We start from the raw sequence: 17,808 nt of genomic DNA on the forward strand, positions 1-17,808 counted from the left end.
ATATGGTATGAAAAATGTAATTATCTTAGTGTATTATTACCTTCTATAAATACATTATTATTATTACCCTGTAACGGGGATTCGCAGTACAAAATTATATAGCCTGATTACAAATTGAAGTGCTGTATTCTACTTGTTTCCATTTTGAATAAAAGAAACAAATTCAAACTGCCGTCATATTGTTAAGTCAACTCAAGAAACTCAAACGCGCAAAATACTTTCGAAAACTGTACGAAGTCTAGCAAGTTCTAGACTTTTCCCGTTAAAATATAAACAAATAGTGATAGTTAAGGCCATTTACAGCAATTATGCAAATGCGGGAGTGTGGCCGCGAGATATTCGCGTTCCGCCAGACAGACTTGCAAATACGTAGGGACGGGGGTGCAGTCTCTTGCTGCAAATTGACACCAGAGGACCTAGTCAAGATAAGAATCGTTTAATGGAAAACGCCTTGTAGCCTTGTAGCATACGTGTACTTGACGGAATGAACGTGATAACTGAGCCATTTAGGCGGCGGCAAACGACACACATTTTATCAAGGAATTTAAAGATTTATCAGCGGCAACAGTATTGCAGCTGACATGCGAAAGTCACCTTTACTGCTGCAACGTTGACCGGGGCGGTGTCACAGTCAATCCTGAGTGATGGATTGAACGACATCAATGCTGCAACGTCTGTAATTTCCTTTATAAATTGCTCAAGGAAATTACTTCGCTGCCTACTGCAAATAAGAAAACCAATGCCTTTGATTTCAAAGAAAATAAAAACATGATTCTTATGGTATAGGAATCAGACGAGCAGACGAATAGCTCGATGGTAAGTAATCACCTTCGCCCATGGACACCTGCAATACCAGAGGGATTAGCCATTGTGTTGCTGGATTTTAAGACAAGAGTAAGTAAGCTTTTTTCTTGAAGACCATATCGGTCCGGAAATATCGCGGGCGACGGTTCATCCCACATTTTAGCTGGAAGTTTATTTATTTATTTAAACTTATAACACTTTAAACTCTCGCGTTTTGTACACATATTCAATTACACAAACACACAGCACAGCTGGTGCAACTCAGCTGAAACGTCGGAATTAAAGGTAAAAACAATGAAATTATTTAAACTTTATTGCACAAAACATAAAAATAATGTACAAATGGCGAACTTAATGCCTAATGGCATTCTCTACCAGTCAACCATCGGGCCAAACAGAGACATGTAAAAATGGTGCAAGGAGAACAGAGGCATTTATAAGAACATTGGAAAACAACTGAACAACGAACAACTAATAATAATGAAGTTTCTGGAGATTCGCACAGTTGGATATTGCCAACCATCTAAGTCAAGATGGAAATGTTGTCACTTTGAGCGATGGAGGAAAGAATCCTCGGAACGCTCGCTGCATTTTATGTTCGACTTTGATCAAGGTTGTGCCCAGGAATGTTGCGGATGCAGATTTTTTGACATCCGCGGATGCGGATGCGGATATTTAAAGCCTCACACCCGCGGATGCGGATGCGGATGTCAAGATTTGGTACTTAAAAAACGTCAAATATTACATTTATGGCATTTTTTATTAAAAACAAACGAAACGTTTAGTATTTGAGCAAGAATATAGCTGTGTTTTATTTAATAAACTTGGCCGACTTTTCGGGATCTAGACGATTTCGTTAAGTATATTAATGCGGATGCAGATGCGGTAGTCGAAAATAATGCGGATCCTCCGCGGATGCGGATTCGGATGCGAATATCCGCAACATCCCTGGTTGTGCCGCATCCTTACTTGCAGTAGGTAAGTAAGTGCAATATGAATTACGGCGAGCATCTCTGATGCAATATACTCAAGAGCAACGAGAATAGACCACGATGCATGTGAATTCGGAGCAAATAGATTCATTTTTATAGCTCTTAAGTGTAATTCCAAAGCGAAGAGGGAATTCTGAATTCACGAAAGGAGTTATTTTATACTCGACAATTTACTGTTATCGTCTGTGAGATAAATACATTCAGTTGATTTGATTTTAACGGAGTTCGGTGAGGGAACAAATATAATGACGCTAGATGATTTTTGGCATTCAAGCTGACTTTCCACTGAGGCCAAGATGAGTGGAGATGAAAGGAGATGTGTGGAAATCAACCAATAGCATTGGTTGTAATCTAACCGAGCGGAGAAGAAAAGTGGATTACTCTGCAACAAATCTTATGTGGTAGTATCTTCAATGTAAATTGATGATGATATGTGTAAAATTTTACGAAGTAATTTAATTGCCTACACACAAAAGTACTAAGCTTCTGTTCTCAAGATACATGATAGGGGACTGGCCGGATTTACTTTAAGGGACATAGGTAATATTAATTATCTTGACATTTTATGCTAACAAATAGCGGTCGTATTTTGGTAGGAAGGGATGCTTAGACTAAGTGCCTCATGAAAGAGTATGTGGTTTGTTTATTGTCATAGAGCTTCCTAAACGAGTAGACTGATGCTAGAACATTCATCATTTGCATTGTATACTACAATGGGCATCAGCGTCCTGCCACCTGACCACGTTTCTCTATCTCTATATTACTTTTTTCTCTAAGCTGCATTTCAGGCACATATTATGCCTAGGCTGAACCATAAAAGCCAGCTCTATTATCGTCAGCCAGGCGTCCTTGTTTCATCATCATTCTCTATCTTACCTTCTGTTCCCGCAACTGCATCTCCAGTACATCAGCCGTATGCCCCGGCTGCGCCATAGCAGCCAGCCTGGCCCCCATTCTCGTCAGCCAGGCGTCAGAATCTCTTACCGCTGCCACTGTCTTACCTTTTGTTCACTCAGCTGAATCTCCAGCTCATCAGCCAGCCTCGTCTAAATTCTAGTCAGAGATCCTTGTCTCATCGCCTCACCAAGTTTATCTATCGCTGTCTTACCTTCTGTTCTCTAAGCTGCATCTCCAGCACATCAGCCGTATGCCCCGGCTGCGCCATAGCAGCCAGCCTGGCCCCCATTCTCGTCAGCCAGGCGTCAGAACCTCTTACCGCTGCCACTGTCTTACCTTCTGTTCTCTAAGCTGCATCTCCAGCACATCATCCGTATGCCTCGGCTGCGCCATGGCAGCCAGCCTGGCCTCCATTCTGGTCAGCCAGGCGTCGGCGTCCCGCCGCCTCGCCTCGTACCGCTGCCACTGTCTTACCTTCTGTTCTCTAAGCTGCATCTCCAGCACATCAGCCGTATGCCCCGGCTGCGCCATAGCAGCCAGCCTGGCCTCCATCCTCGTGAGCCAGGCGTCGGCGTCCCGCCGCCTCGCCTCGTACCGCTGCCACTGTCTTACCTTCTGTTCTCTAAGCTGCATCTCCAGCACATCAGCCATATGCCCCGGCTGCGCCATGGCAGCCAGCCTGGCCTCCATCCTCGTGAGCCAGGCGTCGGCGTCCCGCCGCCTCGCCTCGTACCGCTACCACTGTCTTACCTTCTGTTCTCTAAGCTGCATCTCCAGCACATCAGCCGTATGCCCCGGCTGCGCCATGGCAGCCAGCCTGGCCTCCATTCTGGTCAGCCAGGCGTCGGCGTCCCGCCGCCTCGCCTCGTACCGCTGGCTGTCCCCCAGCATGGCGTCCAGCTGCGCCTTGCGCTGGAGCACGCGAGCGTTCGCCTCATCCCAGTGCTCGCGGAGGGCGGTCACTGGAAATAAAGTTTAAAATCAGAATTGCTGTGATACGATAGCAAAAGTATGAGTTAAAGGTTTTTGCTGAAATTGTGTCAAACAATTTTTAGGCTAATTTTACGGTTTAATTCTCGTATTTTCAGTCAATCTGTTTTCCCACATGGGGTAGGTTAATTATTATGCTTGAAGTTATTACAATATAACAATGCCACACCTTTTGTTGATTAACCATAAAGTATACAACGCCTAATAAAATTTGAAATAAAGGAGGACCGTCTTTGATTTCCTTTTTAACTAGTTCGGTCGAAACTGGGTCGAAAGTTTAAAAATAATAATGTATTTTCTCAATAATTTGCACACTTACACAGAGGAAAGTATGCGAATGTGTATGTGCTACTATAGTAATCTAGTATACCTAAATCCAAAAAAATAAAAACATTGAAAAATCATAAAATCTTGACAAGTCGTTTTCAACGAAGCGAAATGTGCGTAATTGGTGGGTAAATGTTTGTATAATTCCTTCCATGAAACAACGTGACGACTGATGCCTTTGTATGTCATGTTGTGTAATGCGGGCTCTCTTCAAAGGATCAAACACATTCGGAACATTAACTTCTTGATACTTGTTCATACCAACGTCATGCTAAATATTCGTGTCGGAAATACTTGGACTCGTATTTGTTCATAAGGGTTAAGAAACACACGTGTAAAAACAACGTATTTTCTTATTAAGTTTGTTTAACTAGGTACTGTTTCACATAAAGTAATGTTTCATAGCGGTCGTGAAAACATACGAGTATTTATGAAAAAGACGCCAAAAACAGTAAAAAATGATTTATGATATAAAGGGGGTGCATTCCTCATAGGTTTCAGACATTTCATTGTAACAAATAGCTTTGTCGTATTTATTTATGAGCATCATGATTTCAAAATGATCAGGGCAAACAATACAACCAATTATTATCGCCACATAATATAACGCCATTGCATTTGTTGCACAAAACATGGATAATTATAATGATCAAATTTATGAAACTCTCAATGACTCAAAGCTAAAACCTCATTTATATGCAACACAAACATGCAAATGTAACTTTAGTACTCACTACGTAGGACTCAATTTAAGTCGACAAAACGTATCATATTCTGTTATCATGCAAATAATCACAAAAAGCTAACGCATTTTGTACTCTAAGTATTAACAAAGCAAGAAGGGTTATTTATACTCGAAACTGTTCAATAGCACAGCCACAGCAACTGAGGGCCTACCGCGAACCACTAACGAAGTTTTGCCTCTCTGACGCACTTGTAAATTCGTACGTAAATGCGACAGAGAGGCAAAACTTCGTTCATGGTTCGAGGCAGGCCCTCTAACCATCAATGGACCTTACGACTTTAAAACAAGGTTTAAAATCAATTAACTTGTGAAACTCGCTAGCTGCCCAATGGGCCGCGTGGAGCGGCGGACGGACAAAACAACTGCGTACAAAAGGAAATAGACTGTCAATTAGTTTTGCGCGATTGAAAGCGCTCCAGTTATTTTGTGCTTTTGGCTGCTTTCAATATAAATGTGCACGAAATGCTTTGAGGTGCAGTGAGTTCATGGTATTATTTTTCACGTATACTACAGTAGGTACTTTGTACGGAAGGTTTATTAGTCACAAATAAATATTTTGGATGAAAATCATTCTAAATGCATTTTGTATAAGACATAGACTGCTAGCAGTCTGTAAAGAAGTGTGTAAAACTCTTCAATATAATAAATGGATTTGATTCTATTTTCAGTAGATGTCGCTAAGAGTCTTAAGATGCATATGAATACCACGGGAGAAATATTCTCAGCCAAGTCTCACTCAGTTGGTAGTCGGGAGTCGCGAGTTTGGGTCTCGCCCGTGGCAGTGAATTTTACTATTTTTTTTATATATATTAATAACTTTTCTCGCCGGTAAAACAAAGGCTTCTTAATTGTTTACTGTTGTTACAGTCAAACTTGTATTTTCTCTTTTTCAAAATTATCCGTATCAAAGTTATGCCAATGCACCTTATTTTTTAAAACAATTTTTTACGCATAAAAATACTTTGTAGATTTCTTGTTAGAAATCAATTTATCCTCCTGTTATACCGTGAAAGTGAATGCCGTTACTGTTGTTTACCCTAAGACCCTTGATATACTATATCCAATTATCCACGCACAAAGGAACATTCCTTTTCTTATCATATTTAGTTACATCCTAACAAGGTTTCATACGCTAGTGGAAGAAATAATACCGAGAGGCCAATTTCAAACTTACGATTTTGATGTCAAAATGATGTCGTTTTGTTAACATTCGCGCGTGCATTTCGTTCGTACTTACATGTAGAGATCGAGACACGCGAAATTATATAATTTTAAGATCACAATGTAAGCTCAAGATGATCTCGGTGATCTTTTCTCGTTTGTACAGTCATCAGCAATAGTATCTTACACAACTAGGGCCGCAAAAATATATGACGCGCTCTTATTGCGATCCAAATAAGAACGTGTCATATTTTTGCGGCCCTAGTTGTGTAAGATACTATTGCAGTTATTCTGTGCTATTGCTGATGACTGTACTAATTTATTGTAAATAATAGAAGGTTATATGTATATCTAATCTAATCTAATCTATGGACATGGTGATTATTAACGATATTCCATCGATAAGTTTCGAAAAAAGCATCAGGTACGAGTTCGAGTTTGGTCACAAAACATAACAAACTGCTGTATTCGAACTTCAAGATATTCACAAGAGACGACACGTTCTAGATCCATTCTAGATACGTTATAGTTTAGATATCAACTAGTTCTCTTTTGCAGCGCAAAACGGGCAACTAATGTCACTTTTACGTTAGATAGAGTAAGATATAAATTAGATGTGAATTAAATCTCTAAGTCATATCCTGTGGAACTCGTTCAAGGGTATCTCCAGAATCGCGTAAATGTCAAATTTGACAGGTTAGATCCTAAACATATCGTTATCGTATCTTGGTGATGTCTAAAAGATGTCTAATAGATGTCTATTTCATAATCCGAATCGGGCCCCAAAATACGTTATAATACACACACATCATCATCATAGGCCTTTCAGTCTACTGCAGACTATACAAATAGTGTCAGGCAGACACATAGGTACACACACGCCTAAAAACGGACAAACTTTTTGAGTTGATGAATCAGATTGATGTGCGAAAAATACGACGTACAAACATAGGTACACTGTATCAACTGTATGTATTGTTTCATTGCATACTTTTCACAGAAAAAATACTCTCCCTTTTTCGTTGGTAGAATATAACATTTAACACTTTTCACGTTTACTGGTTAAGCCAATATTTTTACTTAAATATTCCACATGCATCATTCACTCGCCAGTTGACACCCTCTCAAATGGAATACAAATGCAACTATAGAACCAACTTACTAAGCGCGAAACAGCGAATACACACGCGTGCAATATAAAGTATGCAAATGTGGATGATGCTACACTGTCGAGCAAGCGTCGCTTAACAGGCGCACAGTGGTGCTCAGCAACGGCTGGACAAAAAACTTTTTAAATAGGTTTTTTTTATTAATTTTCATGCTCGACGCGTGAACGTGAAGCGCAGCTCAGGGAAGCATGATTTTCGGGAGCGAGAATTTTTAGTTTATATAAAATATTTGCATAGCTTTTGTCAGTCGTTTGAAAGGATGCATATTCATTTTGATCTCCGTTATTAACTAGTCATCGATTTTATTATGCGACTTTGTGAATGTTTTCAAGTAAAACCATCAACAATATTTTATTTGTGCTAATTATAATGAATGTTACCCATAAATTTGACAATCTAGGTAGGTATAGTTACGTATAGTTAGATTTTTTATGACGTCTGAACCGTAGGAGCTCTTTTCTTTAGTAACTTTAAAGTGGTATCTACCAGCTGAGAAATGTTAAGCCACACATTATTTGCGCTATTTTAGGTATGGAAATGTACGTGATTTTTTATATCTAATATCTGTCATACCGATATTTTTTTTCAGCGAGCAAAATTCATACATAATTGTGACTGGGTACGTGGGTCCGCTAAGATAGCCCGATTCTTCCGCACAGAGTGCGCCACAGTACTTTTATCGTCAGCTACAGTCCGCCGCAATTAATAGCACTGCCTGAACAACATGAATCTAAGGTCAAAACGATTACTCAAAACAAAGTAATTCACACGGGTCAATCTTTCAATCTCGTTCGAGATCTCGAAAACATTAATCTAGATCTCGACTGAGATTGCTAAAATCGTGATTTCTTAAAAATTCGCGAGATCAAGATTGCATTCCCTAGTCGGTACGTTAAGTACCACTGTGCACTTTACCAAGTAGATGCAGTGTAGCGCACATCGACCACACATTAGCATTCCTATATCATGGCCGCTACATTCCTGATTAGCCCAAAGTGCGCCCAGTGGTTTAATCAAGCTTAGTCCTGCGCAAAATCATTCGTGTACGCGAATTACAAATTCCATTTAACGTTAGCCATTCCGGAATTTCGTATATATCTTATTATATGGCTATTTGAAACAGATTCGAGAGAGTAGTCAAGATTATTAAAATTTATACCGGGTGTGGCCACTTGTGGTTTGATTTTTATTACACATTAACCCTTAAATTGGCATTGTGCATCACAGTGTACGTTAGTTAGTAAAAATTCCTGTCGTAAACATATCTAATTCCCTAAGCTTTTATTAACAGAAACTACTTAATAATGATGTTATCAATAGTAATTAAATATGTGATATGGCATAAAATTAAAATTAACGTCGCTATCAAAAAATCTGTTCGAAGCGGCGACGCTCGCCAGTACCTCTAATAAGTTTTATTAAATTTTAACAACTTTTCTGTAGGCAAGTTATGATTATTATGTTTTGTGTTTCATAAGAAAATGGTAAAGTATATGAATAATTGGTCATTTTGTGTGCATAAGGCATAATAATAAAGATAATCACTGGTAAATTGGAATGTACACCACGGTTACCGTTGACAAGTTTGTAAAGATGTAACTACGGTAACCACCGTGTACGTTGCCAACCTATCTGTACTTAACTTTTGTTTTGAATCTATCGATTTTACGTATCCTTGTTTATTTAAAATATTTTTAAACAGAATGGTTTCCTTTCTTTGTCTGTAGTATTTAACACTATGTAGATCGCATAAGATTTTAGCTTTAATTCACGTAAAAAATGTATGTTCTGATTATGAATCAGATTCCGATGAGGAACCAACGCGCATTCAAACAATACTATTCTGACGATAGCCCTGATCCACCTTCTTTAAATTCTTCTTTGGAGCGATTAAATTTGCTAGACAGCTTGTCGGACGAGGATGAGGTCGATAAATATAATCAAGCACGATTTAATTCCGAAAGCACGTTGATTCTCTTTCGAGCGTATTAGAGTTCTGTAATCTCCATCTACAGTTATTTATGATTTATTGATATTATTTGCCTACATTACACTTGAACACTCATCGCCATTAACTACATACTAGGGCAACAAGAGGTTCATATAAACACGTGAAATGTACCAGCCTGAAAAAAAAACAGAATTAGATACAGCTTTAGGTTACTTTTAGAACTTCCGGTTTGAGCTATTCGAAGGACATTGTAAAGCGACGAAGATTGGTAACCGATGAAATGAAAGTTGAGAAACTGTGCCATAAGAAAAAAAATACAAAAGGCTCTGAAATAGCGTCATAGAGTTACAGACTTTCTTTGGTTTAACAACATGGGGCATTTTCCTGAGAGTGGACCGTAAAATGTACACTACTACAGGGATAGACAAAATTTTATAGCGTCAAATGCATTATGCTCCTTTGTTTAATTGTCGGAGGAACAAAAAAACTAAATTGCTTTTAACAATTTCACACTAAATTATGTTTTTTCATAATAATTTACGTTAATTTTTATATAATATTTTACTGGCTTCTTGGCAGCGGTAACCAGCGTGTACATAGAACAATGTTACTTTTCTTGTTATAAAATTGGCAACGTGCATGGTGATGTACATAGATTTTCTGAAAAACCGATAATACTGGATTTTTTCAAACATTTTTCTGTAGACCCCCAGACGGTATTAAATAAAGGTATGCTACTATATTACTTGTTTTTACAAATTTTTACTCTTGCCAATTTAAGGGTTAAAGTTTATTCTAAGACACAATGTATTGCGAATTTTGTTATATTTAAGGCATGACAAGCAACGTCAATCACAAATGATATGGCATGGCGATGGCATCCATTGAAGATAATATTTATTTTGTATGAAAAATATGAAGTCTAAGTTTTAAAAGTTGTTGGACAAAAGTGTCACCGTTTGAGGAGTACAATCTATGTTTTAATTATTTGCTCGTGTTACAAGCCACACCCGGTATATAACTTATTTGCAACACGTGCAACATGTTTTCAGTACAAATATTCATTCACGCCTTATTAGTTATTACTCTTTAAAGCTGTGTATGCGTAACTTGAATGTTTACACGTCTTTCAGCTATAATTAGTTCCTTTGCCATCATGCGGAATGTATACTTATTTACCACTATTATTTAGTACAGCTAAATCGAGTTATATTTTAGTTTTTAAATTGTAATTGCATGTAATAATTTTATGAATAAAGCAAGAATCACAGTCACTAAGTTCGTTAAAATTATGATTATTATTTTAATAATTAAACAAACGTTAATAAGCAATTAAGTATGTATATTTAAGTTTAGATTAGATTATAAGTAAGTAAAACCAAAAACATAATATTTAAAAATAAATAATAAAAATAATTGTTATCAGTAGGTACAGTTAGGTAAGTATGTACTTAGATTCAAGTGCGAACCTTTCATTAAAGACCTCAAGTGCAAGAAATGGGCGCTTGTCTTTGAAACGGGGAAACCGGTTATATGTGCAGCTGAAATAAGAGAAATACATACATAATAATACATTTTTACATATACATAAAAATTTAAACAAAGTAAAATGTGTCTAAAAATGTAAAACAGAAATATAAAAAATAGTAAGAAAAAAATGTTAAATAGAAGGTGCTGAAGAACTATAAGTAGTTAAATTGAACTATACACTCAATACACACAAACCCAAATCATCATCATCAAATATATCAGAGCAATCTGATATATTTGCTGAAAAATAAGCATTCTCCAATACACACAATTATATTAATTTTTTCAAGACAATCAAAACGAAAGTAACATTTTACTCATGGACCTATGTCGCCCGTTACACACATTTGCTTCACCAACCAATTAAAAAATAAAATATTTTGAACAAGGAAAAAGAACATAATAGTGGTAAAGCAAACCCGTTACCTTTAACTTCTAGGCATATACCGTGCACCAGATGGCGTTGACCGCCTCATTAGGCCCGCAATATATTCCCTCCAATATATTATATGCCCGCGGACGAGCCGCAAAACGCCTAAACGGCCTCGAACAGGTGCGACAATCAGTGAAACATGGCCGGTAATGCTGCAGGTATTAGAGACCGGCCAGCAGTGGAATATTTCTGGCCGCTATTGGTGCGGAAAATGAGATTCCATGCGGTTCGGGGCTTTCATTTCATAATTTATATTTTGAGAATTGGCTTACCTACAAAAAGTTATCATTGCCAAAATTGTTAAAGCTTAACCGCCAAAGAGCAGTGATACTTATTAATTTTACAGATTCTATACACATTTAATAATTACACAACTCAAAGCACACCATTCAGTAATTCAACCCATTTCAAAGCGGACAGTAACTTAAAAAAAACACGTAACTTATTATCCCATCACAGAACCAACCACAATTCCGCACCTATAACCTATAACTCAGTTAATCCTGTGGGACGGACGGTCGGCTTAAAGCTCGTTAAAAAAAGATTTGCAACTCGGCCATCCAGTAATGATCGAGTCCTCGGGTTAAACCTGCGTTTAGACTCTCACGCGGCCTTTTGACAATCATTTATGAATATATTGTGGATAAATTATTCTAATTTGGGTAATCTACGTGTGTTGGGCTGATTTGGCTTTACAAATAAATATCATCTTGAACTTATTTTGGCATTGTTATTGATATTCTAGACACCGACAAATCTAACAAATCATAAAGAAGAACTAAAATCAAATACCTCTTTCAGTGTGTATTTAAAAAAAATAAAAAATTAGGCGTTTACACTGAGCCTATTGAGAATAAACACAATACAACAATTTTAAAAGTGTGCAATCGATCAAATTAAATTCAGGAGTGAACCTGAGCTGATAAGTATGTAACAAATATTTAATATATTTATCCGTAACAATAACTACCTAAGTACCTACGTAGTTTCAAATGAACAATGGGTTAAACGCCATGATCAGATTATAGCCATTTAAATTTCGTACTCTCATGCGTAACTTTATTAAAATTTCTGAAAGCCTTAACGATTTTGTTAACATATTACCTAACAAACTTCCCACACTACATTCAAATCACATTGCGGTTGAAGCGACGTAGGTATCCGTTGAAAACGTATTAAATTCATCTCGGACCAGTGCAAATTAATCCCTATGTTCATACTAACTAGGCGCAATAACTTTTTAACAAAGTAGTTGGTAAGCTCGGTAAATGCGCTGGTAAGTAGTAAGTTCTCTCGTTAGGACGACATGCGGTTCAGAAGCAACCAACAACGCGCGGTCCATGCTGCGGCGGCCACAACAGACGGAAAGCTATTTAAGACTAATAGGGGACGACGTCACGTGACCGTTTCGTGACTTAGTCCCCATTTTCCAATCTTTCTTCATAGGGGCCACGGGCCGCCCGACATCCAGATATCGGATTGGCACTGCCAATAATTTCAGTCTTATTCGACCCCATTTAGCCGTTGGACCGATATGTTTGCTATTTAATTGTGTGCCGCTGAAGCAGGCACGGCGCGCCGTGTGCCACACCTTGCGACCGAACATTATGGATGTAAGATCCTACATACTAACTAAGTATATCGGTTCGGATCAAATCAAAGTAACTAAGCTTTACTAACGATCTTCTTTATAGTATGTCACAGTTTATAAAAATAAAAATAAATATGCCAATGATGCATATCCTAGATCTACATGATTAAACGAGCAAGCGGCGCGGCGTGCCCCCGGGCATCCGGCTTTCGCCATTATTGTGTTAAGGACTCGTCGTTATCGCGACTCAAGTTCAAAGTTTGCGTGGTCCGCGGCACTCGTACGTAGTTTACGTACTCGCAAAAACTTAGTAGATGCAAATCAACTATAGTTAGTTATAGTTAATAACAAGTGTTTCAAACAGCCATAAGTAGTTAGTGTTTTTTTTTGCGTTATATATTGTTCATCGTTAATATTTAGACGAATTAAGTATCAATTTAATTTCCTTTCACAGCTCATTTTCAAAATAATCACTGACGACAATAAATCAAAAGGTTCATAATAACGTTATCAATCATTATTGCGTTTCGGAGACAAAACAGACTTCTGAAAGTCTAACAATAAATGCTTCGTAGGCATTTCAATATCTATATATATAAATGCAAGTGTCCTGACTGACTGACTGACTGACTGACTGACTGACTGATTCATCAACGCAGAGCCGAAACTACAAAAGCCAGAAAGTTGAAATTTGCACACCAGATTGCATTTATAAAGTGTACAAGAGATAAGAAGCGATTTTGAGAAATTCAACCTCTAAGGGGGTTAAAAAGGGGATGAAAGTTTGTATGGGGTTAAAGTTTTCTTTTAAGCTAGGAATTTGAAACTTCGTAAAAAGCTATATTATTAAAATACAAGAAAACTAATTTCAGCGTTTTTGAAAATTCATCCCCTAAGGTGGTGAAAAAGGGGTTGAAAGTTTGTATGGATATCAAAAAAATTTTCAAGTGTTGGACTTGAATCTTTGTATTTAGGGATATTATTAGAAGACAGGAAAAATAATTTCAGCGTTTTGTAAAATTCATCCCCTAACAGGGTTAAAAAGGGGTTGAAAATTTTAATCCATTACAAATGCTTTGAAACTTCGTAGAAAGGCATAATAGCCGATTACAAAAAAAGTGATTGCAACGTTTTTGGAAATTCAACCCCTAAGGGGGTTAAAAAGGGGATGAAAGTTCGTCTTCGGGTGCAAATTTTATTTTAAGCTAGGAACTTGAAACTTTGTAAAAAAGTATCAAATTCAAATACAAGAAAACTAATTTCAGCGTTTTAGAAAATTCATCCCTCAAGGTGGTGAAAAAGGGGTTGAAAGTTTGTATGGATATCAAAAAAAATTTCGAGCGCGGGACTTGAATCTTTGTATTTGGGGATATTATTAGAAGACAATAAAAGTAATTTCAGCGTTTTGTAAAATTCATCCCCTAACAGGGTTAAAAAGGGGATGAATGTTTGTATGGGGTTAAAGTTTTCTTTTGAGCTACGAATTTGAAACTTCGTTGAAAGATATATTATTAAAATACAAGAAAACTAATTTCAGCGTTTTTGAAAATTCAGCCCCTAAGGTGGTGAAAAAGGGGTTGAAAGTTTGTATGGATATCAAACATTTTTTCGAGTGTGGGAATTGAATCTTTGTATTTAGGGATATTATTAGAAGACAGGAAAAGTAATTTCAGCGTTTTGTAAAATTCATCCCCTAACAGGGTTAAAAAGGGGTTGAAAGTTTGAATCCATTACAAATGGTTTTGAAACTTCTTAGAAAGGCATAATAGCGGATTACAAAAAAAAAGTAATTGCAAAGTTTTTGGAATTTCAACCCCTAAGGGGGTTAAAAAGGGGATGGAAGTTCGTCTGCGGGTGCAAATTTTATTTTAAGCAAGGAACTTGAAACTTTGTAAAAACGTTTTAAATTAAAATACAAGAATACTCATTTCAGCGTTTTTGAAAATTCATCCCCTAAGGTGGTGAAAAAGGGGTTGAAAGTTTGTATGGATATCAAACATTTTTTCGAGCGCGGGACTTGAATCTTTGTATTTGGGGATACTATTAGAAGACAATAAAAGTAATTTCAGCGTTTTGTAAAATTCATCCCCTAACAGGGTTAAAATGGGTTTCAAATTTTAAATCCATTACAAATGCTTTGAAAATTCTTAGACAGGCATAATAGCCGATTACAAAAAAAAAGTAATTGCAACGTTCTTGGAAATTCAACCCCTAAGGGGGTTAAAAAGGGGATGAAAGTTCGTCTTCAGGTGCAAATTTTATTTGAAGCTAGGAACTTGAAACTTTGTATAAGGGCACCTATTATGAGAATACAAGAAAAGTAATTTCAGCAACCAACATCAAAATCCACTTGACTTAAAACTTCATACAACTTGCTAAAAAAGAAAAGTACTTAATTTCAACATTGCTTGGATATGAAAATTATAGGTACTAAAGATATAAAATGTTGAAGATAAGATTCCACGCGGACGAAGTCGCGGGCAACAGCTAGTAATAAATATAACAATAACTCGTTCACGACGGCGTTTTGTTGTGACAGCTCGCTTTCCATCGCTTCATGAATTTGATGTTAAGTGCTATACTGTGTTCCAGTATAAATGTATTACAGAATCCATCATGAGTATCATGACATATAGCTAATGGTTAAATATTGTATCATACAATGTAATTTACTTTAATGCCTCTAAAAAGGAATACTTACGCATTTTTATAATCTTATCTTTAAAGGGTTTAAATATTTAAATTAATTACTATACAGGTTGTTTGGTACATCGTTTGCCAAATTAAAACGGCAGATAGATTGAGTCATTTGCTATCTTCTCAGGCCTAGAATTTTTTAATTTGGCGCGAATTTTTTTCTCGCTTCTATGCCAGTTTTTCCTAAATTTCAAATTATTACTTGCGTAGTAATAAAAAAACCATGGCTAATTTTGGTTTTCTAGGCATGAGAAGATAGCAAATGACCCAACCTATCTGCCGTTTTAATTTGGCAAACGATGTACCAAATAGCCTGTATTTAAAATGGGTCACCCACCCCAGGTAAAGTAAGTATACTATAATTGAACTCCTTTACTTCAAGTCTAATAAGGCCAATCCGAATATACACTGATATCAGCTAAATGTCCGTACATGTATTGGCGCGGGCGAGACGCTCGATAACTAAACAACAAATCAAAATATTATTCTGATGTCAGTGTACGTTCGAATTGGCCCGTAAATCTGTCCTGTATCCACTACGAGACTTCACTAACAGTTGTATGAAAGCACTAAAACTAAATACGAAACTATCTAAGTCTCACGAGCACTTGAACTAACTTTACTCGAAGTTCGAACCAATGTTGGCATCAGCGATGGCTTCAACTAAACCAATTTAAAATAAACCAATTTAAAATAAACCAATTTAAATATATATGCGGATTAACAAACAAGAACTAGTTTAAAAACTAACATGACAGAACATGACTATGGATTTAGGGTTCCGTGCCCAAAGGGTAAAAACAGGACCCTATTGCTAAGACTCCATCACTGTTCGTCTATTGGTCACCAGACTGTATCTCATGAACCGTGCTGAAATTTTTACAGATGGTGTATTTCTGTTGCCGCTATATCAACAAACACTAAAAGGTACGCACTTCGGTGCGACTTGCACTTTTTCTGTTTTTTTGTATTAAGTTCAACAGGTTTTTAACAAGACATTTATTTAGCGTAAGCCACCAAAAAAACGAATAGGTTGAAACTTAATTTGAATCAAATTGGATCGAAACACACGACAAAAATATAATTTCATAAAAAAAATTGTCTGCCAAAATCAAATCCAGACCGGGTCGTCAAAATTAACTTATAAACTTTATAATTATTTACCAACATAATCTAACAACATTAAGAAATTCTGTAAACATAATTATACTTACAAAAGAAAATTAGATAAAAGCCCAAATAACGTTGCAAAAACCTTTCAAGAAGCCCTTCAAAGCCGTGATGTTGGAAATCAAAGTTTATACTGTGAAAGAAGGTAATTTGTATGAAAATATTGTTGCGTCGATCAAAGGGTAGCTCGGCTGAAAAGGTTTAAAGGGTCTTTCAAAAATCTCGAAGGAATCGGTCCACTCCGAGGGCTTCGGAAAATACATCCAGACGAGTGATTTCACAAGTCATTTCTATATATGTATTACACGTGAATCTCCAATACGGTTTTGTTCTCAAATAGATTTGTAAGTATATTTTTAACCGACTTCCATTTCATAGAAGGAGGAGGTTCTGTATTCGGCTGTGGCTATATATTTTTTTTGTAAATAGTTGTTTGTGTATTACTCGGGCTGTGTGGGACTGTGGGCGACAGTAAGACAGTTGAATTTTTTTTTCAATATTATATTAAACACTTGTCAACAAAGATATATTTGCCTACCTACCCTTTAAAAACCTAGCCCTCGGGAAAACCTCGGCAGGGAGCTCACTCCACAGATGGAGCATCTATGGAGGAGTGTGTCTCGCGGTGGGACGAAATTCCTCTTAAACCGCACTGTCCGCAACCATTTAGGCTCTAGGGTCTGGCGCGATAATGTTTTACAATATCCAAACCATACAATTAACTAATTAATAGTCAAGTATGAAAAGAGCCTTTTCACTGGAAGGGGCCTATTTATATCAGTCAATTTTATTCAACGTCAAAGACACTAAATTATGTATTTACGTAAATTTAAATTGAATTGGCTAGAACAATATTGTTTAAGCTCATCCGAGCGTTCTCTTACTTTATATATATTGCACAAAATACGAGATTTATTTAATTATCAGAATAAATGGAATTGAGGTAAAGACAACGCTGGGACTTAACAATGGGCGATGGATAATTATTTTATGGAACAGGAGGAATATACCTTTTAATAACTTGATTAAATTAGAGGCATCGTGACAATTAAAATCTGTTAAAGATATTCTGAATATTATTAATTACTAGTTAGGTAGGATTTAACACTACATTAAATTTATTATCACTAAGTACACAAAGAGTGGCGGAAGAAAGGGGAGGCCTTTGCCCAGCAGTGGGACACAAAATAGGCTATATAAAAAAAAGTACACAAAGATCCCCGCCGTGTCTGTGTTTGCGAAGTGATTCTTGAGGAAGGATTAGGTGTATAATTTGTTAAGGTTTTGTGTAAGCCGTGCGTAGCCGGGGCGGATCGCTAGTTTGTATACCGGGTGTGGCCTGTAATATGAG

General features: G+C 37.0%; 1 protein-coding gene across 1 annotated transcript in view; it reads right to left on the minus strand.

Moving 5' to 3' along the window:
• Window positions 1–3,428: 3,428 nt before the first annotated feature.
• Window positions 3,429–17,808, minus strand: part of LOC134668449 (dystrophin-like) — a 301,938-nt gene continuing 287,558 nt past the window's right edge. Inside the window, exon 42 of the mRNA XM_063525939.1 lies at window positions 3,429–3,655. Within this exon, the coding sequence (XP_063382009.1) occupies window positions 3,429–3,655 (227 nt within the window). The remainder of the gene's footprint in view (window positions 3,656–17,808) is intronic.

This window comes from Cydia fagiglandana, chromosome 1 (assembly GCF_963556715.1).
Source record: "Cydia fagiglandana chromosome 1, ilCydFagi1.1, whole genome shotgun sequence".
NCBI classification, from domain to species: Eukaryota; Metazoa; Arthropoda; class Insecta; order Lepidoptera; family Tortricidae; genus Cydia; species Cydia fagiglandana.